The sequence below is a fragment of the Drosophila miranda genome, chromosome 2 (assembly GCF_003369915.1).
Source record: "Drosophila miranda strain MSH22 chromosome 2, D.miranda_PacBio2.1, whole genome shotgun sequence".
In the NCBI taxonomy this organism is placed as follows: domain Eukaryota; kingdom Metazoa; phylum Arthropoda; class Insecta; order Diptera; family Drosophilidae; genus Drosophila; species Drosophila miranda.
The window spans coordinates 22,597,364-22,621,481 of NC_046675.1; the positions used below are offsets into that span (position 1 = coordinate 22,597,364).

General features: G+C 42.6%; 10 protein-coding genes and 1 pseudogene across 17 annotated transcripts; 9 read left to right on the plus strand and 2 right to left on the minus strand.

The window, feature by feature from the left end:
- The first annotated feature begins 59 nt into the window (after positions 1–59).
- On the plus strand, positions 60–1,380 carry LOC108153890. The gene is made up of 3 exons (XM_033388366.1): positions 60–515; positions 569–872; positions 1,175–1,380. Exons 1-3 carry the CDS (start codon positions 60–62, stop codon positions 1,378–1,380), a joined length of 966 nt encoding a protein of 321 aa, XP_033244257.1.
- Positions 1,381–2,408: 1,028 nt separating this feature from the next.
- LOC108157774 lies at positions 2,409–5,295 on the plus strand. 4 transcript variants are annotated; one of them, XM_017289960.2, is made up of 6 exons: positions 2,409–2,514; positions 3,624–3,850; positions 3,927–4,417; positions 4,487–4,669; positions 4,734–4,917; positions 4,985–5,285. In XM_017289960.2, the coding sequence occupies exons 2-6, from the start codon at positions 3,631–3,633 to the stop codon at positions 5,170–5,172; spliced, it is 1,266 nt and encodes a 421-aa protein (XP_017145449.1). In that variant the 5' UTR covers positions 2,409–2,514; positions 3,624–3,630; the 3' UTR covers positions 5,173–5,285. The 4 variants fall into 4 exon arrangements, with proteins under 4 accessions (XP_017145449.1, XP_033245582.1, XP_017145451.1 ...); XM_033389691.1 differs by lacking the exon at positions 2,409–2,514 and adding an exon at positions 2,562–2,633 and having other exon boundaries at positions 4,985–5,295; XM_017289962.2 differs by lacking the exon at positions 2,409–2,514 and adding an exon at positions 2,705–2,806 and having other exon boundaries at positions 4,985–5,295.
- A 143-nt stretch (positions 5,296–5,438) lies between these two features.
- LOC108157850 lies at positions 5,439–7,036 on the plus strand. Of its 3 annotated transcripts, XM_033389692.1 has the most exons (4): positions 5,447–6,161; positions 6,228–6,455; positions 6,511–6,694; positions 6,761–7,036. In XM_033389692.1, the coding sequence occupies exons 1-4, from the start codon at positions 5,607–5,609 to the stop codon at positions 6,940–6,942; spliced, it is 1,149 nt and encodes a 382-aa protein (XP_033245583.1). In that variant the 5' UTR covers positions 5,447–5,606; the 3' UTR covers positions 6,943–7,036. The 3 variants fall into 3 exon arrangements, with proteins under 3 accessions (XP_033245584.1, XP_033245583.1, XP_017145543.1); XM_033389693.1 differs by having other exon boundaries at positions 5,439–6,442; positions 6,761–6,895; XM_017290054.2 differs by having other exon boundaries at positions 5,451–6,455.
- An 879-nt stretch (positions 7,037–7,915) lies between these two features.
- LOC108154328 lies at positions 7,916–9,568 on the plus strand. The gene is made up of 3 exons (XM_017284590.2): positions 7,916–8,259; positions 8,311–9,177; positions 9,236–9,568. Exons 1-3 carry the CDS (start codon positions 8,061–8,063, stop codon positions 9,430–9,432), a joined length of 1,263 nt encoding a protein of 420 aa, XP_017140079.1. The 5' UTR covers positions 7,916–8,060; the 3' UTR covers positions 9,433–9,568.
- Positions 9,569–9,952: 384 nt separating this feature from the next.
- LOC108157585 lies at positions 9,953–11,918 on the plus strand. 2 transcript variants are annotated; one of them, XM_017289709.2, is made up of 4 exons: positions 9,953–10,067; positions 10,414–10,638; positions 10,697–11,563; positions 11,624–11,918. In XM_017289709.2, exons 2-4 carry the CDS (start codon positions 10,425–10,427, stop codon positions 11,815–11,817), a joined length of 1,275 nt encoding a protein of 424 aa, XP_017145198.1. In that variant the 5' UTR covers positions 9,953–10,067; positions 10,414–10,424; the 3' UTR covers positions 11,818–11,918. The 2 variants fall into 2 exon arrangements, with proteins under 2 accessions (XP_017145198.1, XP_017145199.1); XM_017289710.2 differs by lacking the exon at positions 9,953–10,067 and adding an exon at positions 10,095–10,304.
- An 836-nt stretch (positions 11,919–12,754) lies between these two features.
- On the minus strand, positions 12,755–14,372 carry LOC108154314. 2 transcript variants are annotated; one of them, XM_017284573.2, is made up of 3 exons: positions 13,723–13,811; positions 13,142–13,651; positions 12,755–13,087 (listed from the first exon to the last, which is right to left on the minus strand). In XM_017284573.2, the coding sequence occupies exons 2-3, from the start codon at positions 13,626–13,628 to the stop codon at positions 12,903–12,905; spliced, it is 672 nt and encodes a 223-aa protein (XP_017140062.1). In that variant the 5' UTR covers positions 13,629–13,651; positions 13,723–13,811; the 3' UTR covers positions 12,755–12,902. The 2 variants fall into 2 exon arrangements, with proteins under 2 accessions (XP_017140062.1, XP_017140061.1); XM_017284572.2 differs by having other exon boundaries at positions 12,757–13,087; positions 13,142–13,670; positions 13,723–14,372.
- An 80-nt stretch (positions 14,373–14,452) lies between these two features.
- Positions 14,453–15,614, minus strand: LOC108153889 (annotated as a pseudogene).
- Positions 15,615–15,872: 258 nt separating this feature from the next.
- LOC108157702 lies at positions 15,873–17,396 on the plus strand. Its single transcript, XM_017289873.2, has 4 exons — positions 15,873–16,106; positions 16,171–16,673; positions 16,741–17,110; positions 17,171–17,396. The coding sequence occupies exons 1-4, from the start codon at positions 15,911–15,913 to the stop codon at positions 17,374–17,376; spliced, it is 1,275 nt and encodes a 424-aa protein (XP_017145362.1). The 5' UTR covers positions 15,873–15,910; the 3' UTR covers positions 17,377–17,396.
- A 1,089-nt stretch (positions 17,397–18,485) lies between these two features.
- LOC108157786 lies at positions 18,486–20,090 on the plus strand. The gene is made up of 4 exons (XM_017289976.2): positions 18,486–18,750; positions 18,815–19,317; positions 19,373–19,742; positions 19,810–20,090. The coding sequence occupies exons 1-4, from the start codon at positions 18,552–18,554 to the stop codon at positions 20,016–20,018; spliced, it is 1,281 nt and encodes a 426-aa protein (XP_017145465.1). The 5' UTR covers positions 18,486–18,551; the 3' UTR covers positions 20,019–20,090.
- An 88-nt stretch (positions 20,091–20,178) lies between these two features.
- LOC108157778 lies at positions 20,179–21,727 on the plus strand. Its single transcript, XM_017289968.2, has 4 exons — positions 20,179–20,421; positions 20,480–20,976; positions 21,037–21,406; positions 21,465–21,727. Exons 1-4 carry the CDS (start codon positions 20,226–20,228, stop codon positions 21,668–21,670), a joined length of 1,269 nt encoding a protein of 422 aa, XP_017145457.1. The 5' UTR covers positions 20,179–20,225; the 3' UTR covers positions 21,671–21,727.
- Positions 21,728–22,396: 669 nt separating this feature from the next.
- Positions 22,397–23,981, plus strand: LOC108156910. The gene is made up of 4 exons (XM_017288659.1): positions 22,397–22,601; positions 22,675–23,171; positions 23,225–23,588; positions 23,646–23,981. Exons 1-4 carry the CDS (start codon positions 22,397–22,399, stop codon positions 23,837–23,839), a joined length of 1,260 nt encoding a protein of 419 aa, XP_017144148.1. The 3' UTR covers positions 23,840–23,981.
- Positions 23,982–24,118: the final 137 nt, after the last annotated feature.

A 24,118-nucleotide genomic window follows, 5' to 3' on the forward strand; every position in this document is an offset into this window, starting at 1 on the left:
TATTTCATCGGGTCTTGTAAGTACAGGGACCCGACATAGACCTTCAGAAGCAAACATAAATGAACGAAAGTGCTAGCAATGACGACTTCAACACCGACGAGCTGGTGGCACCCGAATGGCTGAATGAACAGTTTGTCACAGAAGTTCTCAGCAATCATGAAATGAGAATCAATATGTTGACCTTCTCCCCGGCCAGTGCCAAGGGAGATCACTATGCCAGTGTGATGTTCCGGGCCAAAGTGGAGTACACCATGCGAAAAGGAGCAGGAGCCTCCTCCAAGTCGCTAATCATCAAGACGATGCCCGAGCAGGAGGGACATAAGAAGGAAATGTTTGCCGAGTCCTTTCTCTTTAAAACGGAGATAGGAATGTACAGCACAGTCCTGCCAGAGTTTGAGAGGATACTCCGCCAGGCGGGAGATGACACCAATCTGCATGGGGAGTGTATATTTCTCAGTCTAGAGCCACGACAGGTGATGATTTTCAAGGATCTCGTCGAGATCGGCTATTTTATGGTGAGGGATCGTGCACCCACTTTTGAGGAAATACACATTTTTCTGCTACTTAGAATCCAGATTTCCTTAAAGACTATACACTCGGATTGTTTGGTTTACGTGCTATGATGGAGGACCCCATAATGACAAGCGGAATGGCTCCCTTTATTGAACTGCTCGGCAAAGTGCCGGAGTTGAATAAGTACAAGCCATACTTTGAGAAAATCAAAGGAAACTATCTACAACGCGTGAGGGACATCATGGAGGAGCATCGTGAGAATCAAAGGCCGGATGGGTATTATGTGCTTTCCCATGGAGACTTTCACCTGCGCAATATGATGTTCAAGAACAATGACAAGACAGGTGCCTTCGAGGACTGTATGCTGCTGGTTTATCAAGTCAGCAACTTATGCCCCATTACCATAGACGTGATATACTCGATATATTTGTTAATGGGTCCCGAGCAGCGTTGGAATGATTTGGATGACTTAATTGGCTTTTACTTTTCGGTTTTAATAGAAACTCTTAAAATAATTGATTTTAAAGGAGAATTTCCCACCCTAAAAGATCTGTGGCAGCAAATGTATCGTCACAAGTATTATGGTGAGGTGATTTTTATATATTATATATATATATATATATTATGTTATAGCGATTTTATTAATGCTGTTTTTCTGCAGACTTCTTTTCGATCAGCACAACTTTGCCCTTCATTTGGGCGTTGAAAATCAAGGCCTTTGAGATTGAGGACCTGATAAAACAGAAACAATTGCGTGCAAAATGCTATAGCATCGGGGGATTCATTGCAGATGTCACAAGAATGCTGGAAAGATTCGATAGATGGGCTACTTTGAAGAACTATGAGCAAAGCATTGACTTGTTATGAATTTTCATGAATTTTATATTAATATTCTAAAAAAGTCAATATTAAGAAAGATCCAAAAGATCTAAAGCTTCTAGCTGTGCTTTCTAAAGAGCTTATAGGTTGTTCTCTCTCGTTCTCAGATTGCTCTCAGTATTTGTCGACAAAGCTCCTACAATCATTGCATCAATGATGGCGGAGGAGACCGTATCGGTAGGGTCTTTTCTCTAATTGAATTAAAACTGTAATACTTTTAACATGGAAAGATAGTATGGATTAATGCTAGTCCGCATATTTAGGCAACTTCTTTTACGAAATTTTACTGGTATTACTATGGTTTTAAAAAAAACCGGCCTCTAACTGGCTGTAACTTAACATTTTTGAGAGATTTTGGAGTTCTATCGAGTTTTTTACAGTGTAGCCATGTCCTTCGCAATAACTGAGAACATTTTAATCAGCTATTCCACCTAAAAGATAGACGGAAATAAGATAGTATACTTGTATGCTCTCTAATTTGAATTTTTTGCCAACGCTATCGATAAGGAAGTAAGGCAATAACAAAACCAACATGAATTTAATTTGCATTGTAAGAAATGTGAAGATATTGATAGATCGAAGCAACACTTTGACATGCAAATGATGGTCTTTAACGATTACCAAATTTTCTATCAAAACTTCGGAGAGATTCCCCACTTTCGTTTATACCCATCACATGTCTCACACTGAATCAGAGTGTGCTGGCGTACAGCAATTAATAAAGTATCAGAAAATAATTAGATCGAATGGCAGGGGCAAAGAGAACATCAGCAAACGATAAAGACATGGAAATAGAAACGAGTAACAGTTTTTTCTGTTATCAATCAAACAATAGACGACGTTTCGTTCCATATCAAATGTTTGTATAGACATCACTACACGGCGTACGGGTGATTGTCGACTCTTTTTGCCGGTTTTGGCGAATTGAATTACAAAATAAACTTCAATCAAATGCAGGCGATAAGGAATTTCTTTGCTTATAGCCAAATCGGGGCAAAACGGCAGTCCGCGTATCGCGGTGCTCGTATTTTCAAATCGACAGTTGCCCGGGACTGCAGTCAATCGAGAGCTGCTCGAACTATCAGGCACGTAGCTCCCTCCATTCACCAATTAAGGAAAAAGGTTTGCACGTCCAAAAATCTCTTCGTAGCTGGGTGACACATTCGCGGTTTCCACGGAAAGCTCTTTAGTGCCTTATACGGTCAATACTGTGTGGAGTGTGCTGTTTGCTGGCAGGGCAGGTGTGAAAACATATAAATAGGGCTACGAATAAGACCCAAAATTTAGTCTTAGGCCAAGGTTTTCGAGTGAAGATAATACATAGTTCTGTGCGTTATTATATTTAATTATCCTTATAAAAGGATAATAGCTCTGTGATCTGTGTGAAGTTTGGTTTTTTCTCGTCATAAAAAAGGTACTATTGTCCACAGGTTTCGTAATATTATCGCTTTAGCGTGTGTGTCCATTAACTGACATGTGACCTGATTTATGATTTGCCTTCATTAAATAGCGATTGGCTTGATAATAGGCTAATCAATGAAAGTTCGGTAATTACCCCGATTGCAAGTAAAGCCCTATTACATATCTATATTACTGATGATTCGCAATGAATTTATCTATGAACAAATATATGTATTCTATATATTAGTATATAATATTATATATATTTCTGACCGTATATCGATGCACTTATACTTAAGTTGGAGTGTTCTTCTCTATCATAAATTGTCCTAAATGGTTCTTGATACCGAGAAAACACTTGATAAGCGGTATGGTACTCTGCTGTCTCATAGCCCATTTACTCGTATATATTAAAGATAGAGGTTCCATGGGAGGTTTGATTGGAAGACCAGATACCTCGTCTATATATTATTATTGTGAACTGATTCCACAACGTTATCTCAATATTCTTTGATAGTTACCGACATGGTAATCCCTATATAATTATAGTGCATCTAATATAATGCATGAAAAAAAGATATTTTATGTCAGATATCTGTTGTATTCTGTTCTGTTCAAACATGGGTGTTTTTGATGGGATGGGTTAAATTTCTCGCGCCTCAAAATAAACAGCCATTGGCGCCACCTATGTGTGATTAAGTTTTGATAACCGTTATAAAAACTCGACGAAACTTGCCTTTTTAGTGTGACTGTACCCTTATCAGGGTAAGATTATTTTTTAACAAAATTTAAAATTTACTGACAGAAGTTAACGCGATAATCTTTGACAGGTCGAACATGTCTGCGGCTACCAATGGTCACGATGAGGCTACGGCTAAGCCTGTTCCTGCCAGCAATGTGCCCGAATGGCTGTCGAAGATCACCCTGGAGAAGGCTGTCCAGGCACAGATCGGGGACTTTGCGAATATCATCGCAGTGACGCCACAGCAGGGAAGCAGCGAGGGCGAGAACTATTCCTCCCTGTTTCTCCGGCTGCTGGTGGACGTGGAGTTGTTTGGTAAGTGCTCTTGCCTGCCCCCACGACGATTGTGAATAAATAAGCTGGGAATCTACCGAACCTTATGATCTTCCAGATCACTTCACCAAGAGTCTGTCCTTTGTGCTTAAGGCACAGCCCAACAACGACGTGATGGCCGCCATTCTGGGCAAGCTGAAACTCTTCCAAAAGGAGGAACTGATGTATCACTCTATATTGCCAAAGTTCGAGCAGCTTTACGCGGATGCCGGGAAGCCCATACAGTTTGCCCCCAAGGCCTTCAAGGTAGACCGCGATCTGGGCGTGGACTACATCCTGCTGGAGGATTTGCAGAAGAAGAACTTCAAGAATGCCAATCGACTGGCGGGTCTTGATTTGAATCACATGCAGAGGGTCCTGGAGAAGCTGGCTGCCTTCCATGCCGCGTCCGCCTGCTATGTGGAGCATCATGGATTCTTTGGTGAAGAGTTCGTGGTGGGCGTGTTCAGTGAGGCCAATCGACAGCTGTTGCAGGAGTTCAATGCCTCTGGAGCCTTTCTGGCACAGCTCAAGAAGTGGAAGAATGCTCAAAAGATATATGAAAAGTTGGTGGGTTTACAGATGGATTTCCCAGGAACCATAACAAAATATTTAATATCATTTTTGGGATCTCTTAAGGCTGATAGTGACAACTATCTGGTGGATCGTCTGCTGCAGGATCAACAGTTCAATGCCAGGGAATTCAATGTCCTGAACCATGGGGATTGCTGGGCGAATAATATAATGTTTCAGCATGATGCTTTTGGAACTATTAAGGAGACTCTTTTTGTAGACTTTCAAGTGGGAAAGTACGGCAGTCCGGTAGAGATAATATTCATTTTCATGGCCTGGAAGTTTCTTATATCTTTTTTTTCCCCCAAAAAAGGCCAATGATCTTTACTATCTTATCTTGTCATCGGCTGCCCCAGAGCTAAAAGCGGCCAAGTTCGACTATCTTGTTCGTTTCTATTTCGATAATCTAATCGAAAACCTGAAGCTACTGCAGTACCATCGACCCCTGCCCAAACTAAAGAACCTACATGCAGCGCTCTTCCGCAATGGTTTGGCTGGTGAGTAATCAGTGATTTCTCCTTTTTGTATTTGCTAATAATTCCCACAACTTCTGTCTATCGATAGCCTACATGGTGGTATCCAAAGTGCTGCCTGTGGTCATGTTGGACAAGACAAACAATGCCAATCTGGAGAGCTATATGAATGATGAGTCCAAAATGAAGGTCGCAATGTTCACGAACCCCAAATACGTGCAGGTGATGACGGAGCTGCTGCCATGGTTGGATAATCGCGGCCTGCTCGACTGGAAATGATTATATTAAGGGGCCAAATTACGGCTGCTAATAATGTATATTTAATAGCAATACAGTCACAAGTTGTACAATTTTTGGCAATCAAATACAATGGCTACAAAATACATACAAAATGGATGTAAACACTTTACATTTTTATAAATAATTATTATAATAATCATAGAAGCATAGTTCCGTTTCTCTTAAAATGTTTTTGGGATAACCCAAAGAGCCCGGAATGATTGTGATCAGATCTGCTGTTCCTTTAAGTTTCATTGATATACATTTTCATTGATATATTTTCTATATCTTCATGTAGGCTTTTGGGTCTATATCAAAATTCTTCTGTTCTTTCAGTTCAGAAACTGTTTATAAGCTACAAGTGTATTTTTGTATTTATATAGTTCTTACAAAACATAGTTTAGAAAACCTAAAAAGTAAAAATTCAAAGTGCAATGACAAATCAAAAGATACCCGAATGGGTAAATGGTCTCTCGCTGAAGCAGGCGATACATGCCACCCTAGGAGATGGCGAAAAGGTCCTGGACGTTACGCCAGTCATTGATGAGATACAGTACCGCAACTGCACCGTTCTGCTGCCCATCAGTGCGAAGGTTCTCATGATGGATCAGACTTTGCGGAAGATCACGTTCATGCTGAAGGCCCTGCATTGCAGCAAGATTCAGGCCAGGATCATGACCCACCTGAAGCTGTTCGCTCGAGAGGATCACATGTACCATAAAGTTTTGCCCAAGCTCGAGCACTTGTTCCAATCGGTCGGCAAGACGGTGACATTCGGGCCACGGGCCTTCAAGCTGGACAAAAGCATAAAAGTGCACTACATACTGATGGAGGATCTCAGGACCAAGGGCTACCAGAACGTGTGTCGGCAGGAGGGCTTCGACTTGGTGTCCATTAAGGCGGTGCTCAAAAAACTCGCCGAATTCCATGCCGCCTCGGCTGTCTATGTGGAGCGCTACGGCATGTTTGGCAAACTGTTGGCCGATGGGGTATACACGCGGAACAACAGGAATATTTTGAAGAAACTGAACGATGTGGATCCCTTTCTGTCGCAGCTCAGGGGCTCGAGTCTCGCAAGCCGATTCCACAAGCGGCTGATCAACAAGGAACGCGTCCTAGTGGATCGCATGCTCGAGATGCACAGCCGACAGACGTCAACAGACTTTTGTGTCCTGAACCACTGCGACGGCTGGGTGAACAATGTGATGCTAAAGTTCGATCTCTTTGGCAAAGTGGAGGACACTGCTCTGATTGACTATCAAGTAGTCAGGTATGGATCTCCGGTGGGTATTTTGCACTTATTCTACACCTATATCTATTCATTATTCATCCCCTTAGGCTCACGATCTGTACTATACCATCCTCTCCTCTGCCCAAATGGAGATCAAGCTGGATAAATTTGATCATTTTGTGCAATATTACTATTACCATCTGGTGGATAATCTCAAGATACTCAACTACCGAGGCCGTACGCCGCAGCTCAAGAACATACGCGATGGTCTCCACAATAATGGTCTGGCAGGTAAGATCCTAAGAGATCCCAAGAGATCCCATGTTCCAATGATACCACCAATAATTCACTTCACAGCATATGTGGTGGCGACACGGGTATTGCCCATTGCAATGATGAGTCAATTAGAGGACGAGGTCAACGATCCATATTCATATGCAACCAAACTAAAGGGTACCATGGCCAATAGTAAGTACAGTCAAGCCATGAATGACATTCTGCCTTGGATGGACGATCGCGGTCTTCTCAATTGGTGTTAGGTCTCTCACCACAAAATGTTCTCAGTGTCATTATTCATTATTCATTATTTAATTCCCTACTTTCAATTAAATGGGTTTTCTAATCACAAAAACCAACTGTGTTTATTACCTCACTCCTCTTATCATTATAGTCTTATAAAAAAAAGTACTGTTCGCACGCCCATCTTTCAACCCTAAAAGAACAAAGTCATGGCACGACGCTGTTTCTACGAGTATTTGCATTATTTCGAAAATTTTGTGGGTATTTCGTTTGTTATTGATACGAGTCGAGTGGTAAAGAAACCTAATCGCTGACGACACAACAATCTAAATTGATAATAATATTTCTGTTTTATTAATCAGACCACCACGACCGAACCGAATTGGAAAGTAGCACGCGCCATAGCGTCAATTGTTCCAATGTAGGATGACGAGACGGGATTCAATTCATATATTTCCCATTTCCATTTCCTATTTTGCTACTCTACTCAACCGAGAATATGTAGTTCTCTCTACAGACGATTGATCGTATGCCTGGCAGTGGCATTGGACTACACAGTGTTTGGAATTTTAATTAATTTGTGGGTACAACAAATGCTTTGTGTTGTTCGTATGTCAACAAGTGTTCTGTAGGAATACATAGAGCGCACACAGAGAAAATAATTAATCAAACAATCAATAGCTATACGAGTATACCAATAATTAACAACGTAATTGCATGTTTCGATCAGATTTGCCTGTTTGTGTGTGTCAAATTAATGATGATAAGGTTTCCCGTATTCTCATAAAACCTGTTCTCCAACCTGATAAAATTTCACTGAATATAGGAAACGGATGCTACGATTCGATCAATGGAAAAGATAGGCCACAACTGTTTCTTCAGCTACAACTTCAGTACGTAGACTTTTTCAGCTTATAAGCATTACTTATTTTATTCTTTATCAAAGCATTCCAGAGTACAATACATATAAGACACACCAGCTAACGCGAATTCAGTTAACGTTTGTCTTTTCTTAGAACCACAACAGAACTTACGCTACGCTACCCCGCAGCGCGTTGTTATTATATAATACATTAACCTTTTTTTTCTGGACAGAATAGATAGCCTAGGAAATTACTTTCGTAGTTATAGTTAAATAATGGAAGAGAAACCCGTGAATCCCAATGAATACCTCGAAATACCCAAGTGGGTGAATGAGGACTACTTCCAGCCCATTCTCGAGAAGGATGTGAGCGGCTTTCAGAAGATCATCCGCTTTACACCCATTGCGGCCACGGCTCCGGGTGATAACTATGCCTCCATCATGATTAGAGTACATATTGACACCCTGCTGAATGGTAAGTGTGAAATTCTTTTTAAAAGAACCAAAATTTCCAAAGTTCTTTCAGATGGTAGCGAGCAAAAGATATCATATATACTGAAGACCCAGCTGGACGTTAACAAGGGAGGCGCCATGATCAGTCAGATGGGATTTTTCGGCAAGGAAAAGGAAATGTACAAGGACCACATACCGCAGTTTGTGAAGCTCTACAAGGAGGCGGGAGTGGACATTGAGCTTGCCCCAAAGTGCGTGCACATTGGGGAGACTCCCGAAAGCATCACACTGGTCTTTGAAGATCTGAGTCGCCAGAATTTCAAGAATGCCGATCGTCTGAAGGGTTTCGATATGGCCCACATGCGTTGCGTGCTCCGGAAATTGGCAGAACTCCATGCGGCCTCGGCGGTCAATCGTTTACTGATCGGGCCCTACGCTTCGAGGTTTTACGACTCCTTTTTTAATGAAGAAAATAGGGGGATGTTGACCAAGATCCGAGAAATGCGTGAGCCTCAATTTGTAAAAGCCATGCTCGAGTGGGGTGTTCCCGATGTCGAAAGATACCTTAAGAAATCTCTGACGCCCTCACAGTACTTTAATGCGGGGCTAAAGCTAAGCCAAGTGGATGACAGCGAGTTCAATGTGCTGAACCATGGTGACTGCTGGTCCAACAACATCATGTTCAATTACAAGGAGAATGGAGAGATCGACAGGACAATTTTTGTGGATCTGCAGGTGGCCAAATGGGGCTCTCCAGCACAGGATCTTTGGTACATGATCACTACCTCCGCCTCGCTGGACATCAAAGTCAAAGAATTCGATCATTTCATTCAAATCTATCATGAACGTCTGGCCGAGTGTCTGAATATCCTTAATTACTCGAAGCCCATTCCTTCTTTGAGGGATATCCAGACGCAGATGTTGAAGTACGGTTTTTGGGGTGAGTCTGACAAGAGAGTCGCTATAGGATCTATCTGATTAATCTGATTCTGTTGCAGGTCCTATTACGGCAAATGGTGTGATGGTGTTCGTCCTCTTTCCGTCGGATAAGGACGCCAACATGGACAAGTTAATGGGTGTCGGTCCGGAAGCAGAAGCTCTTCGAGACAGGAGCTTCAGAAATCCCTACTATGCCAAGGCGATGACACAGTTGCTTCCGTTTTTCGATAACAAGGGTCTCCTGGATGAGGAGTAGTATGATATAAGTATACTGTTTGATTTAATGTGTAGCTTGTAACATATTGTACGTGAGTCGATTCTATCTCTATCTGTACTCAGGTCTCGTCTAGATTTGTATTTAAAATACGAATAAAGAATTAATCATTACAATAAAGAAAAAAGTTATATATATTATACTCATATGGGCGCTAAAGACCGAAGCGAGGGAGCCGGGGGTCGTTTTCCGTATTTTTAAAGATCACATTTGTCTAAGGAGATTGGGATAACGATGAACTATAGGACTTCGAAACAGGATCACGATTTCATTAAATAGGGGTGCTATTCTTAAATAACGGAAACAATTAAATAGATGTATTGTGGTTGTTTGTTTTGCCTCGCCAATCAATTTGTGGGTGTGTGTGCGGTGGCGTCCAAAGAAAAAACCAGTTTACGCTATCAGCACACACAGATACACACTGCAACAGTTACACTTGTCGAACTGTGGGGCTTTTGGGGCTTACAGTACATAAATGTGTGACCCGCCGTGTGGAGAGCTCAGTATTTGTTTGTCGTTAGAAATCGTCGGAAGCCCAGCAGCAACGCAACCCAATCAGTTCTCCCTCCAAGCGGGCATCGCATTCATTCATTCAAATTAGAGATTCACAAAAGTCGGTCAGTAATAAATCGCAATAAAAGCGACATTTAAGTGAAATGCGAAAAGAGATTAATTACGAGATATGCCATCCAGTGATACTCTTAAGAATATAGTGCTACATATGTACTTGTGACTGCTTGCGCCATACCTAAATGAATGAAATTATAGTTAATTATACGTAGCGTAACTGAAAGATAAAGCCCGTTCTAGACTTAGATAAGTCAAAAGGAAACGAAACGACAGTGTCTGAAAATGTAATTTGGCCTCTCACCATGACGCAACAATTTCTATACACAGAAAATGCTTTAGAGCCGTTTTATTGTTTTGATCTTGAACCCACGATCTCTGATCTCTTACTTACAGTCAGTCCCAATATGTCGCCAAACAGCAGTTCAGAGACGCCGGTGAATCCCAATGAACACCTGGACATACCAAAGTGGGTGAATGAGGAATACTTCCTGCCGATCCTCGAAAAGGATGTGAACGGCTTCGACAAGATCGTCAGCTTCACACCCATTGCAGCCACAGCTCCAGGGGAAAACTATACTTCCGTGATGATCCGGGTGCACATCGATGCACTGCTGAAGGGTAAGTCCAGAGGAAATCTCATGGGAGCATCCATTTGCTTATCCAAAATCATCTTTAGACGGCAGCAGGCAGAAAATTTCCTATATCTTGAAGACCATGCTGGAGTCCAGCGAGGGCGCGGATGCCGTCAATGCCATGGGTCTCTTCCCCAAGGAAAAGCAAATGTACGAAGTGCACATACCCCAGTTTTTGCAGCTCTACAAGGAGGCGGGAGTGGACATTGAACTGGCGCCAAAGTGTCTGCTCGTCGATCAGACGGCAGAGGCCATCAGCCTGGTTTTTGAGGATCTAAGCCGGCAGAAGTTCGTGAACTGCGATCGTCTCACAGGCTTCGACATGGAGCATATGCGTTGTGTACTCCGCAAGTTGGCCGAATTCCATGCCGCTTCGGTGCTGGTCTATGACCTAAACGGCCCCTACGACGAGTTGTATACCAAATCCATGTACAATGAGGAGAGTCGTCCCCTATTCGAGAAAATGGGTGAGCTGCGTCAGGCGCAGTACATCGACGCCATGCGCCAGTGGGGCCTTGAAGATGTTGAGAAATACATTGAAAAGTACTGGGCTGCCGATGAGTTTTTCGACCTGGCGCTGAGTGTGAATGCGGTGGATGAGAGCGACTTCAATGTGCTGAACCATGGTGACTGCTGGTCCAACAATATCATGTTTAACTACAAGGAGAACGGGCAGGTGGACAGGACCATCTTTGTGGACCTGCAGATTGGAAAATGGGGCTCTCCCGCACAGGATCTTTGGTACTTGATCTGCACATCCGCCCATCTTGACATCAAGATCAAGGAATTCGATCATTTCATTCAGATCTATCACGAACGCCTAGCAGAGTGCCTGAAGCTGTTAAATTACTCAAAGCCCATTCCCTTATTAAGGGATCTTCATATAATGATGCTAAAATATGGCTTCTGGGGTATGTTTCTGAGGATTCTCTAGATAGATTTTACATTCTAAGGTCTCCGTTTCTTTGTAGGACCCCTAACCGCCAACGGTGTAATGGTGGCCACCCTGATGCCCTCCGATAAGGATTCGAATATCAATACCATGATGGATCCCGGTCCAAAGGGCGATGCCATGCGTCTGAAAACATTCACCAATGTCTACTATGTGGAGGCCATGAAGCTATTACTTCCATTCCTCAAATTGAAGGGACTTTTGAAGGACTAGTATGTTTCTTTCTTGTTAGTGTTTATACCTGATATATTGTGATATTATATAGTATCATAGAAATGTGCAATAAATAAGAAATTCTATTTAACTTAACGAAATTTTTGATAAACTCTGTCAATGGTGGAACTTTGGACTTTGCAAGTTTCACTAGTAAACAAATCATCATGACTGGCTGAAAATGTAAACACGCGAACGATTTTTTTTTTTTTAATAGCCTGGGGGTAATCGAGGGAGGCAACAGATGCGAAAATAAGTTGGTTTTAAAAACCTAAAACGTAAAAACTACGACAGATACAACAGATAAGTTCCCAAGGTTTTTGGTTGATCAATATTTGCCATAAGTTCAGCAAACAGTAAGGCTTTTAAAATCTTGGAGCAGATGAAATTTTACAACTGATTTAACAAGACCACAGAATTGTCTCCACACTTGTCAATCAAGGTCGAGAGAACTGGTCAACCACACTCACACTTCTTTCTATAAATTTATTCATACAAAAAATTATTATTATCCACTTGACTTGATAATGAATGACATACTCGTATTTATGATGGCGTTGGCCGACTGTTACGTATGCTATTTATGGGAGGGCAGATCTTTAATTAGGAACACGCAAATAATTCTCATTCAGGGGGTGACCATCGCCCGATTGAAATCAGCAATTCAAATGAGATAAACATTCCGACAGTCTGATAATTTTCTTTAATTATCTTTTTTAAGTGTTGCGGAGTCACAAAATTCTTATATTATTGGGGTTCCAGAGTGGTTTTGTTTTCAAAAGCTGATTTTCTCAGGTTTAAGAGAAGTTGAAACTTTCTTTTCTGGGAAACAAAGCTTGTGATAGAGAAAGTTGCGGCTAAACATTTTTAAACGACGCCTCGGTTTGATGCTGTTAAAAACTTCTTTAAAACAGATAAGGTATATCATCTGATGTACATTTATTATACAAATTGGTATTACACATCGAAATAAACTTTTAATCAGGATTTTTTGGTATAACAAATAATTAAAATCTGCTTTAGAAGCAGTTTAATTATTTAAATGCAAAAGTTCATCTTGGATGAAACAGAACACATTCCATACTTTAGGTTTGTTTAAAGTAGCCTAATTGATCTAATCGTGGCAACAATATTGTGACATCTTTGACATAGCCCTCCAAAAATGAGCAGTTTCTACGCTTTTCGTTGTTCTGCAACAGATCACCGAAATCAGTTCCGTCCTCCCTTAGGGCCCACATTAATGGCAGGAATGTGCTTATCAAGAGGAAGTCTGAAAGGAGGGGATATAGGGATATATACCTAGGAATCATAGTAACAAACTTACGATAATATTTTTGTTGATGCAATCGCTGCCAGAGTCCATCTTCCGTGGGCATTTCTCCTTTGTATCCGATCTTCTTCAGAGTGTCCACCAAAACTGAGAAGTAATGCTTGAGCAGATCCTCCCAATGATCCCATCGTTGCTGTGGCTCCATCAGCATGTAGATGGAGAAGATCAAATCAATGGTCAAAGGGGAAATACTGCAGATTTGAAAGTCCAGCAGCATACAGTCTTCAAAGACTCCTGTCTGCTTGTTGTGCTTGAACATCATGTTACGTAGATGGAAATCTCCATGGCAGAGCACGTAATACTGATCTGGTTTCGGGTTCTGACGCATTTGCGTCCACTCCTTCTTCAATCCCTGGAGAAAGTCTCCCTTTATGCTCTCAAAGTAAGGCTTGTACTTTCGCAGTTCGGGCTCTTTATCCAACAGTTCCAAAAAGAATGTTATCCCGGTGCCAATAAATACTTCCTCTAAAAACTTTGGCATTTCAAACAGTCCGGTGGTGTAGCCTTTGAGCACAGTGGGTTGCTAATTAGAGAACCTGAGTGACAGTTGAAATATATATTTCCTTGTGACTTACCTCGTTTTGGACTTTAATGCTCGCAGCATGCCATTTCCCCAGTTTGGAGTACACAGAACGGACCTCATCAAGGTTCAATTCACGATCCCGTATCACAGTGTAGCCCATCTCCACCAGATCCTCGAAGATCATCACCTGACGCGGCTCCAGGCTGTGATAGATGCAGTCCACGTAGAGTTTTGCATCGTCCCCAGCGTTGCGGAGTATTGACTCAAACTCTGGCAATACTTTGCTGTACATTCCGATCTCTGTTTTGAAGATTGGCGAATCGCCCAGCATATCCTTCTTGTGACCCTCTTGTTCCGGCATTGTTTTGATGATTAGCGACTTTATGGAGGCTCCTTTCCGAGTGGTGTACTCCGCTTTGGCCCGGAACATCACACTGGCATAGTGATCGCCCTTGGCGCTGGCTGGAGAAAAGTGCAGCCCGGTGACCTTTAGCTCGGGAGCCTTTTCATGCTCGCTAAGAACTTTTGTGATAAATTGTCCATTCAGCCATTCAGGTGCAACCAGTTCGTCGGCATTGAAGTTATCATTATCTGGATTCGCCGACATTTAGTTGGTAATTTTTTTAATTATGAGTACTACCAGATGTTCTCCAAGTTCGTTCTGCTAACTGAATGGAGTTACTTAATATACCATCCACTTAATATGGCTTTCGGAGAGCATAGCAGAACGTTTTCAATGCAAAATGAAATAGCGTAAGATTGCGGAGAGCTTTAAGCTTGCGATGAGCTTTTGTCGATTGGAATACAAAAGAGATAAGAGTGGATTGTAGGCTCTCTCACTCTCTCTCTCTCTCTCTCTCAAGTTTAAGCAACGATCTCTGTCAAGTTTAAGGTTACGTTACCATGGAAACGATCCTAAGTTATGTTTACATTCCATTAATCGTTTAGTTCTTAATTTCTATGTGATTCTCCTTGACCTGGCCAACATTTTGGTGGCTTGTTCCACATAATCCTCCAGATGATAGCATGAACAACGGGTTTCATCTTTTTCCATCAGATCTCCTATATCAAAGGAATGGGCTCGAATAGCCGCGGCCACAGGCAGAAACGTGCTAACCAAAAGAAAGTCTGGATTGGAATGAGATCATATTATACGAAGATTACCTACAAGCATTCTAAAGGACGACTCACCGTAGTATTTGTGAGGCTTGATTTCGCGCCAGAACCCTGCCAGCGTTTGCCAGGGCATTGCACCTTTGTAGCCGATTTTCTTCAGGGTTTCCAGCAGAATGGGAAAGTAAAAGTTGAGCAGGTCGTCCAACTCCTCCGAACGCTGCTCGGCGCTCATTAACAAGTAGATCGAATAGATCAGATCACGCTAATGGGCGTCACATTGCAGGGCTGAGAATCCAGCATTCAGTTCATTCAGTATTTTCATATGCTGATGATGGTGAACCATCGTCGCACCACCACGTAATCCATATCCACCAGATCCTCGAAGATCATCACATGTCGCGGCTCCAGGCTGTGATAAATACAATCCACATAAAGCGTCTCCCACTTGGCGGAGCATTCTCTCAAACTCTGGCAGAACTTTGCTGTACATCCCGATTTCCGTTTTAAAGAGATAGGACTCGGCAAACATTTCCTTCTTGTGCGCCTCCTGCTCGGGCATCGTCTTGATGATTAGCGACTTGGTGGAGGCTCCTGCTCCTCTCCGCGTGGTGTACTCCACTTTGGCCCGGAACATCACACTGGCATAGTGATCGCCCTGGCGCTGGCTGGGGAAAAGTGCAGTCCGGTGACCTTTAGTTCTGGTGCATGTTCGTGGTTGCTTAGCACCTTTGTTAAAAACAATTCATTCAGCCACCCGGGTGCCACCAATTCGTCGGCATTGAAGCCATTTGCATCTATATTGTCATCCATTCTGATGAAAAGTGAAGAGTTTTTAATTTGCCGAAACTTTTTATGTAAGTGGTGTAATGACGTAAGTATTTCTTTAGTTGCGATAATATTTTAAATCTTATCTAGTCTAAAGGGGGTCTGGTCTAGTTGTCGATTTGCAAAATTCAATAATCGAACTCGAACCAAAAGCTCCCTCTCCGCTCTCTGGTTCCGTTTTCAAAAGCATTCCCATTATATCTTATTATAGCGAAAACAACAGCTGTTTTTGCTATATAAGTAGTGAGAGAGTGAAAATTGAAGTCAGTTTGAGGTAAACTTTTGACGGGAAAAGAACTATGGACGAGATCAAGAATCCCAATGAACACTTGGTAATACCCAAGTGGATAACTCAGGAGTATTTCGAGCAGATCCTGCAAAAGGATGAGCCTGAGTATGTGAAAATCCTCAGCTTCAAGCCGGTGGCAGCCATACCACCGGGGGAGAATTTCACCTCCATCATGCTGCGTGTTCATTTGGAGCTGCAGTTTAAGGGTAAGCCAGCCACAGATATGGGATCCGATATAACCAGAACTGAGATCGATTGGGGCTTCAATAGATGGCAGCACCAAGCCGAAGACGTACATCTTAAAGACGGAGCTGGCGGAAGACCGTGGTGCCAAGGAAATCCGCGAAGGTGGTATCTTCAACAAGGAGTTACAGATGTACCAGACCATTCTGCCCGCCTTCGAGGCTCTCTATAAGGCAGCCGGTGAGGATATTCCTCTAGCACCCAAATGCTGGCATGCAGAGCAGCGCGGGGATAACATAAACTTTGTTTATGAGGACCTGGCGGTGAAGAGATTCAAGAATGTCGATCGTATTCGGGGCCTGGACCTTCCACACATGCAACGTGCGCTACATAAGCTGGCGGAGTTCCATGCGGCTGCATCGGTCTATGTGGAGCAGGAGGGTCCTTTGCCCGCGGAGTTTAATGAAGGATTTATTGTAAAAAAACAACTAGCTCTGCAAGAGCATGGATGGGCGGTGAAATCGGAAGCATTTCTAAAGGCCATGGCTGACTGGGGGTTGGAGGATCAGGAGAAGTATACAAACAGTTTTGTAAGTCAAAGAAAGCTCTTCTATTCTCTAGAATTTATATTATGTGAATCCCTTCTATGTCCGTCAGCCAACTGCTAAGCAGTATGGAAAAGTGTGTGCCAGTAATTTGACGGAAGATCCTTTGGACTTCAATACTCTCACCCATGGCGACTTCTGGTCCAGCAATCTGATGAGCAACTATCTCGAAAATAACCAGATCGATGAGCTCATTATGGTGGACTTTCAGCTCTGCAAGTGGGGCAGTCCTGCGCAGGACCTGCTGTTTTTCATCACTCTCTCAGCCGCCAACGATATCAAGGTCAAGAAGTTCGACTACTTCATCAGGATCTACTGGGAGCGTCTTGTAGAGTGCCTAAAGTTACTCAAATACCAGAAGAAATTGCCCACATTACGTGATCTTCAAACTTCTTTGTACAAGAAGCACAATACTTTCTACGGTATTTTTAGCGATTGACTTCCTTTTAAAACGAATAATGAAAGGGAATTTTCTTCAACAGCTGTCATGGCGGTATTCAATCATCTGCCGCTCATCAAATTTCCCACTGACAAGGATTCCAACTTGCATAACGTGATGCGCGAGGACGAGGTGGGGCACAAGTTCCGTCTGCGCCTATTTTCAAATCCCTCATATGTGGAGGCTATGAAGGACCTGTATCCCTTTTTCTATAATCGCGGCATTTTTAACTTTAATGATTTCAATTAAAAATAAAATTACCAAATGGAAAAATATTACTTTTTGGATTCAATCATTAAAACCCAAATCAAGCAGCTCAGATCTATGGAATATACATACATAGATTATAAAACTGACTCAACGCTTAGTTGCATTAATTGTTGTGCTGATTACAGTATGGTGTATGCTGACGTCTTACGGTCCGGCCCACATTCTCACTATAACTATGACGGGGCCAAAAAATAAACTGTGAAAACAAACACAAAAATACAGCCAGCCAGCCCCAAGCAGGTTTCACACACAATCACACGACACACGTTCGCAAACAAAAATTAATATTTGTATACATATATGTATTTCTAATCATGCGTGTGTCGTTTCAATTAAGTTTTTGAATAGGGTGTACACTATCTCAGAAATGTATATATAATTTATTGAACGCTTATTTCTTTAGGCATTTATTTTCTACAATCAGCAGGAAATATTCGTAATGGTGAAAACCCAAAAATCTTGTACGTGCTATCATGCTATCGTGCTGATTAGTTTCTAAGTTGAGTTGGATTTCAGCAATATTTATAATTGATATAAACAAAGTCACTGATACAGACTACTGGGAAAAACTAAGAATTTAATAGATTTGCGATTCTATCGATTTCCTCGCTTCAAACTGAGAAAAATTGCTATCAATGAAACCATACCATGAATGCAAGTACTCTATTATATAGCGATACGACCCCAATAGATCCGTGGAATAATTTCACCATAAGGTAACCCAGTACCGACCGATGGGCGCTGTTGCATGATGTGCGACACTAAATCAATAAATCTAATAGCACTTTCCCCCAGAGACTTGTAAACCCCGACAGATGGACAAGCACTTACCATAGCTATCTCTATATATCTCTATATAGTTACGATTATATGTCCCTCTTCCAGACTATACAAACGAGACACTTGACAAAAATCACAACCATGCAAATGAATACTTAAATTGTAAAAACCACTAGAGTCATAATATAGATAAGATTGAATAGATAGTTTAGCTAACCAAAACAGCCAACTCACTAGAAGAGTATCTAATATTTGCTAAATTTTTTTTGCAGTCGATAAGGGGTTGGAGCCTATAAAAAATTGTGCTGTGCTCAGTGTCCCAGTAGCAATTGAAGGGAGAAGTCGTGCTGGCATTAAAAATAGGAGACGCTACGATGAGTGAGGAAATAGTTAATCCCAACGAGCACCTGATCATTCCCGATTGGATCAATGAGAAGTACTTCACTGGAGTGCTGGCCAAAGACGAACCAAATCATGTTAAGATATTAAAGTTTACCAAAGTGGCGGCGATTCCACCGGGGGAGAACTTTACCTCGACTATGATAAGGGTTTATATCAAGTTGGAAATGAAAGGTTAGGGGTAGATACATAAAACTATAACTAAAACTTAGAGAAAGAGTAACATAATCTTCATCAGATGGCAGTGTCAAAAGTAAAACATACATCTTCAAGACTATGCTTCCCGACGAGCGTGGCGGCAGTGCCATCAACGACTTTGGTCTGTTCCCCAAGGAGGCCAAGATGTATGACACCTATCTTCCTGCCTTCGAGGCTTTATACAGGGCTGCCGGATGGAAGATACAGCTGGCACCGCAGTGTCTCCACACGGAGGAGCGCGAGGGCAATATTAACTTCATTTTCGAGGATCTGTGCGTCAAGAGATTCAAGAATATTGATCGCACCAAGGGCCTGGACTTGGAGCATATGACGAGGGCTCTGCACAAGTTGGCCGAATACCATGCCGCCAGTGCGGTCTATGAGGAGCAGAACGGACCCTATCCCAGTGAATTCCTTGAGGGTTTCGTCACCCTTAAGGCATACAAGTTCCACATGGATGCATTTAAATTAAAAGAATCGGCCTTTAAGAAGGCCATGCTGACATGGGGCATGACGGATGCGGAGAAATATGTCAAGGAATTCGTAAGTTAATGGAAATACCAAAAGAAAAGGGACTTTAAAGATCTCCTTATTCCAGCCCACTGCGGATCAGTATTGGGCTCAATCGTTGAGTTGCTTGGATGTGCTTCCAAATGACTTTAATGTCCTGAATCATGGTGACTTCTGGTCCAGTAACCTGATGAGCAATTATCTGCCAAATGGCAAAATTGATGAGCTAATCCTCGTGGACTTCCAGATCGTCAAATGGGGCAATCCTGCACAAGATCTTCTATTTTTTATTATACTTTCGGCGGCCACAGATATTCGTATAAAGGAGTTCGAAAACTTTGTAAGAATTTACTGGGATCGTCTGGTCGAGTGCCTGAAGGTTTTAAAATTCAAGAAACCCATTCCCACACTCAGAGACATTCAGAGCTCCATGTATGCGAAGGAGAATTCATTTTACGGTGGGTTTTTGAAAGAGTTTTTCTATCGAATGTCTGAAAAAGTCTCTCTTTCTCTCTCTCTCTGCAGCGTTCTTTAGTTTGATGAACCACTTGCCAATCATATTGTTCCCAACCGACAAGGATAGCAATCTTCACAATCTGTTAGCAGAAACCGAAGAGGGCGAAAGACTGCGATTGCGCCTTGTATCGAATCCTGCCTTTGGCAGTGTGATGAAGGATCTATATCCCTTTCTGTACAATCGCGGTTTGCTTAACTATGGTGATTACGATGTCTGATTACTTTATGGAAACTATTTTGCTGGCAAATAAAATATAGATAGTAGGAATCTATACTATGTTTACCTTAAAATGTTTAATTAGTCTTATCTGTTCCTGATTACTAGGGACAAATTTATCTAAAGATATGATATCTTTGCTTGATAAAATATGTTTTAGAGTCAGTCAAGTTTAGGTTTCAGTCAAGATCAGTCAGAGATCAGAGCCATGGCGAAGATAGAGAACCCTAACGAGAGTCTTGTTATCCCTAAATGGTTAAACGAAGACAAGTTCAAGGTCCTGCTGGCCAAAGATGAGCCAAATTATAATAAAATTGTACAGTTTACAGCTGTGGCTGCCATCCCGCCAGGCAGTAATTTCACCTCAATTTTGGCACGCGTCTATTTGGACTTGGAACTAAAGGGTAAGCTGAGATAGTGAATCTGCAGAATCAGAGACTATATGTCCTAAACATCTCTAAGATGGTAGCCTTAAGAGACAGAGCTATGTAGTCAAGACCACCCTCGAGTTGGACAAAGGTGGAAGGGTCGTCGAGGAGTTTCGGTATTTCCAAAAGGAGCAGCAAATGTACTCCACTTATTTACCCGCCTTTGAGCAGCTCTATCGCGAGGCTGGACATCCCATTCAACTGGTGCCCAAGTGTTTGGAAATTGGAGAAATGGATGGCTACCTGTACTTCATATTTGAGGATCTGTCATCGCAGGAATTCGTAACTGTGGATCGCAGCAAGGGTTTGGATATGGAACACATGAACATGAGTCTTCGTAAGCTGGCGGAGCTCCATGCCGCCAGTGTTGTGTACGAGGATCGGCATGGACCGTATTCCATCGACTTTGAGCATGGCTTCGCACATAAGGATAATACAGAGCACAGCAGACGAGGATTCGATGCAAAGGTCAAGGAATACAAGGCAGCCATGTTGACCTGGGGAATTGAGGAGAGATGTTTAAAGAATTTCGTATGTGTTTTTAAACTTAAAGAAAATTTCAAATCTTATATACTTTAATCTCTATTTCAGCCCACTCCTCAGCAGTACATTCAAATGAGTTTGGAATCCCTGAAAACCGATGCCAATGGCTTTAATGTTCTCACTCATGGCGATTTTTGGTCCAGCAATATCCTCTTTAAGTACAATTCGAATAACAATTTGGATAAAGCTCTTCTCTTGGATTTTCAGCACTGCAAATGGGGTAGTCCTGCCCAGGACCTGCTCTTCATCATCACCATTTCAGCCAGCAGGGAATTGCGCCTCAAGGAATATGAGAATTTTGTGAGGATCTATTGGGAACATCTCATCGATTGTTTGGCTATACTAAGCCACAAGAAATTGGTGCCCCAACTGCGGGATTTGAACGCTGCCCTCTACAAAAAGAACAATACTTTTTACGGTGGGTTCTCTGTGAAATCTTTATTTTTATGGTCCCTTTAGATGCACTTTTCTTTCAGCTTTCTTTCCGGTGATGGGTCATTTATCTACCGTTTTGCTGCCGACCGATAAGGATAGCAATCTGCACACCCTCATGTCCCAGGACGATGCTGGCAGGAGTCTTCGAACTCGTCTCTATACGAATCCGGCATTTGTGGATGTCATCAAAGAGGTGTATCCCTTTTACTGCAACCGGGGACTGTTCAACTTCGTTGACTACGATTGAATACCGATCGATGCAGTTTTCATTCTTTCCATTGAATAAATTTGTGTGAACATTGAATCTGGTTTCAACAAGCTCCATCAATTGATATGAGCAGGGTCAGTACTTGAAATAGTTTCGATTGCAAATGCGGGTGGGGTGGGGGGTAGAGCCCCCCGGATTTTAACAGACAGTAGAGATTGTAGGGTCTGAGAGATACGTCTATCAAAAATGGGAAATAAACAAGGGATAACATTTGCACCCCCAAGAGATAGAAGAGCTTCCCCCTACACCCTGTTATCAGGCATTCACATCATCAAAGCTGATAAGACTCGACCATCCCTATCCCCATAGTATTCTCCCACATAGAACTTTTAATGAATATAAAGAGAAAAAGCTCTTTCAGTTATCACAGTATCGCCTGCTGTCGCGTGAGAGCGACTTTCGGGCCAAGACAAATCAGGCAAACGAGCGATGAATGCGATGCTCAGTGTCCGAGCTGTTGACGAACCAGTTAGACGGGGCGGGCAAATTGGCATTGCCTGATAAGTGAGCGCTTACCTTGCCCGCCACCTGCCACCCCCTACCTAACACAACCGAAATAAGAAACAACATTCTCGATAAGAACAGGCAAAACAGAACGCCAGAAAAACAGTTGCGCCTCACTGTTCGGTTCGAGAACAACATACCACAACCGAGAACTTAAACGATCCGATCCGAAAGCAGAGTGAAGTGAAATCTTCCATCAAAATGCCCGATAACAGCAACAAATTCTGCATAACAAGTTCTGTCCGCATACCGGAGTGGGTCAACGAGGCCTATTTCAAGAAACTACTGAAGCGAGAGTTTCGGGAGTTCCGACGCATCTTGAATCTCTCAATTATACCGGCCACGCCTCCGGGCGAGACCTATACTTCGCTGCTGATGCGCATTATCGTCGACATTGAAATGAAAGGTGAGAAAAAGGGGGTGGACCCTTGAGAGGTTGATGTTTGCACTGACAATTACCTCATTCACACTGCGCGCAGATGGATTCTCACAGCAGAAATCCTACGTGCTGAAGACCATGCTGGACGATGCCCAGGGTAATGGCTTCGTCAACACCCTGAATATCTTTCCCAAGGAGAAGCAAATGTACGATTTGATTATACCACAATTGGAGCAGCTTTACGAGCAGTCAGGCTTGACGGTACAGTTTGCCCCCAAATGCCACTGGTCGGAGAATGTCAATGGTCGCATCTGCCTCGTCCAGGAGGATCTCAAAACTAAGAAATTCCGAAATATCAATCGTCTGAAGGGCTTCGATATGCCGCATATGAGAAGGGTGCTCGAGAAGCTAGCAGAATTCCATGCGGCCAGCGCTGTCTGGCGTCAGCGGAACGGCCCCTTTCCAGAGGATTTCCAACGAACTTACCTGCCCGCCAACTACAATAAATCGAAATCATATCAGGCCCGTGTACAGAGCTACAAGGCGGCCATGGCCAAATGGGGTCTGGCGGATCATGAGCAATACGTGAGTCGCATTGTAAGTACAGATTTAATAGCTGTCCACAAAGGAATTCAATAATGTTCTCTCAGCCCACAGCCGATCAATTTGTGCAATCTGTGGCCCGCTGCTTCAACACAAATCCCCAGGAATTTAAAGTGCTGAATCATGGGGACTTCTGGTCCAATAATATAATGCTAAGCTATACCCAATCCGGGGAGATCAATCAACTGCGTTTTGTGGACTTTCAACTGTGCAAGTGGGGCAGTCCCTCGCAGGACCTGTGGGAGTTGATTATCTGCTCGGCCCACCATAGCATAAGGATTAAGCACTTTGATTGCTTCGTTAGGATCTATCACACACATCTGGTGCGCTGTTTAAAGATCCTGAACTACAGCGAACGGATGCCTCTTTTAAGGGAGCTCCATATGAGCATGATCAAGTATGGGTTTTGGGGTGAGTAAAGATCTAAACCCAGGGATTGTTACGTATTCTTATAACTCTAATTCTTAGGTTATTTTACAACCTTCACCCATCTGGTGTTCATCCTTCTGCCCGTCGATACGGAGGCGAGTCTCCAGAAGCTCATGCAGGCGGACGAGGAGGGAGATCGCTTTCGCTCCAAGGTCTACACGAGTCCCCTGTACGTCCGTTCTGTTCTCAGCATATTTCCGTTCCTGCATAGGCGTGGCATTTTAGACTTTTGAATGCGATTCTACTTAGGTGTACCTATGTATATATAATTCTACTGTATCTTGTGAGTGACTTTGACTATCTTTAAGATTTATCTTTTATTTAGCTGCGGCAGTGTTTGTCTATTATACTTCTTAAGAAAATAAGCCAAAGAAATCAACTGGGGTTTTGTTTTCGTTAGTCCGTTGCCTTCTTATCACACCGGGTACCCTATTATAGGAGAGTCTATGGATGTTCCTATGGAGCTGGAAATAACTTTTTGTAGAGCCGATATGCCCAAGCTGTCACAACAG

Coding starts and splice junctions, on each gene's coding strand:
- LOC108157702 (XM_017289873.2), top strand. CDS start 15,911: ATGGACGAGATCAAGAATCCCAATGAACACTTGGTAATACCCAAGTGG. Junction 16,674..16,740: donor AGAAGTATACAAACAGTTTT/GTAAGTCAAAGA, acceptor TATGTCCGTCAG/CCAACTGCTAAGCAGTATGG. Junction 17,111..17,170: donor GAAGCACAATACTTTCTACG/GTATTTTTAGCG, acceptor TTTCTTCAACAG/CTGTCATGGCGGTATTCAAT.
- LOC108157850 (XM_017290054.2), top strand. CDS start 5,607: ATGACAAATCAAAAGATACCCGAATGGGTAAATGGTCTCTCGCTGAAG. Junction 6,456..6,510: donor TAGTCAGGTATGGATCTCCG/GTGGGTATTTTG, acceptor TCATCCCCTTAG/GCTCACGATCTGTACTATAC. Junction 6,695..6,760: donor CCACAATAATGGTCTGGCAG/GTAAGATCCTAA, acceptor TTCACTTCACAG/CATATGTGGTGGCGACACGG.
- LOC108154328 (XM_017284590.2), top strand. CDS start 8,061: ATGGAAGAGAAACCCGTGAATCCCAATGAATACCTCGAAATACCCAAG. Junction 8,260..8,310: donor TATTGACACCCTGCTGAATG/GTAAGTGTGAAA, acceptor AAGTTCTTTCAG/ATGGTAGCGAGCAAAAGATA. Junction 9,178..9,235: donor GTTGAAGTACGGTTTTTGGG/GTGAGTCTGACA, acceptor ATTCTGTTGCAG/GTCCTATTACGGCAAATGGT.
- LOC108157786 (XM_017289976.2), top strand. CDS start 18,552: ATGAGTGAGGAAATAGTTAATCCCAACGAGCACCTGATCATTCCCGAT. Junction 18,751..18,814: donor TATCAAGTTGGAAATGAAAG/GTTAGGGGTAGA, acceptor AATCTTCATCAG/ATGGCAGTGTCAAAAGTAAA. Junction 19,743..19,809: donor GAAGGAGAATTCATTTTACG/GTGGGTTTTTGA, acceptor CTCTCTCTGCAG/CGTTCTTTAGTTTGATGAAC.
- LOC108157778 (XM_017289968.2), top strand. CDS start 20,226: ATGGCGAAGATAGAGAACCCTAACGAGAGTCTTGTTATCCCTAAATGG. Junction 20,422..20,479: donor TTTGGACTTGGAACTAAAGG/GTAAGCTGAGAT, acceptor AACATCTCTAAG/ATGGTAGCCTTAAGAGACAG. Junction 21,407..21,464: donor AAAGAACAATACTTTTTACG/GTGGGTTCTCTG, acceptor CTTTTCTTTCAG/CTTTCTTTCCGGTGATGGGT.
- LOC108156910 (XM_017288659.1), top strand. CDS start 22,397: ATGCCCGATAACAGCAACAAATTCTGCATAACAAGTTCTGTCCGCATA. Junction 22,602..22,674: donor CGTCGACATTGAAATGAAAG/GTGAGAAAAAGG, acceptor CACTGCGCGCAG/ATGGATTCTCACAGCAGAAA. Junction 23,172..23,224: donor AGCAATACGTGAGTCGCATT/GTAAGTACAGAT, acceptor ATGTTCTCTCAG/CCCACAGCCGATCAATTTGT.
- LOC108157585 (XM_017289709.2), top strand. CDS start 10,425: ATGTCGCCAAACAGCAGTTCAGAGACGCCGGTGAATCCCAATGAACAC. Junction 10,639..10,696: donor CATCGATGCACTGCTGAAGG/GTAAGTCCAGAG, acceptor AATCATCTTTAG/ACGGCAGCAGGCAGAAAATT. Junction 11,564..11,623: donor GCTAAAATATGGCTTCTGGG/GTATGTTTCTGA, acceptor GTTTCTTTGTAG/GACCCCTAACCGCCAACGGT.
- LOC108154314 (XM_017284572.2), bottom strand. CDS start 14,277: ATGTCGGCGAATCCAGATAATGATAACTTCAATGCCGACGAACTGGTT. Junction 13,671..13,722: donor GCATTAAAGTCCAAAACGAG/GTAAGTCACAAG, acceptor TTCTCTAATTAG/CAACCCACTGTGCTCAAAGG. Junction 13,088..13,141: donor GCATCAACAAAAATATTATC/GTAAGTTTGTTA, acceptor CCCTCCTTTCAG/ACTTCCTCTTGATAAGCACA.
- LOC108157774 (XM_017289960.2), top strand. CDS start 3,631: ATGTCTGCGGCTACCAATGGTCACGATGAGGCTACGGCTAAGCCTGTT. Junction 4,418..4,486: donor AAAAGATATATGAAAAGTTG/GTGGGTTTACAG, acceptor GGATCTCTTAAG/GCTGATAGTGACAACTATCT. Junction 4,670..4,733: donor TGGGAAAGTACGGCAGTCCG/GTAGAGATAATA, acceptor CCCCCAAAAAAG/GCCAATGATCTTTACTATCT.
- LOC108153890 (XM_033388366.1), top strand. CDS start 60: ATGAACGAAAGTGCTAGCAATGACGACTTCAACACCGACGAGCTGGTG. Junction 516..568: donor TCGAGATCGGCTATTTTATG/GTGAGGGATCGT, acceptor TCTGCTACTTAG/AATCCAGATTTCCTTAAAGA. Junction 873..1,174: donor GACAGGTGCCTTCGAGGACT/GTATGCTGCTGG, acceptor GTTTTTCTGCAG/ACTTCTTTTCGATCAGCACA.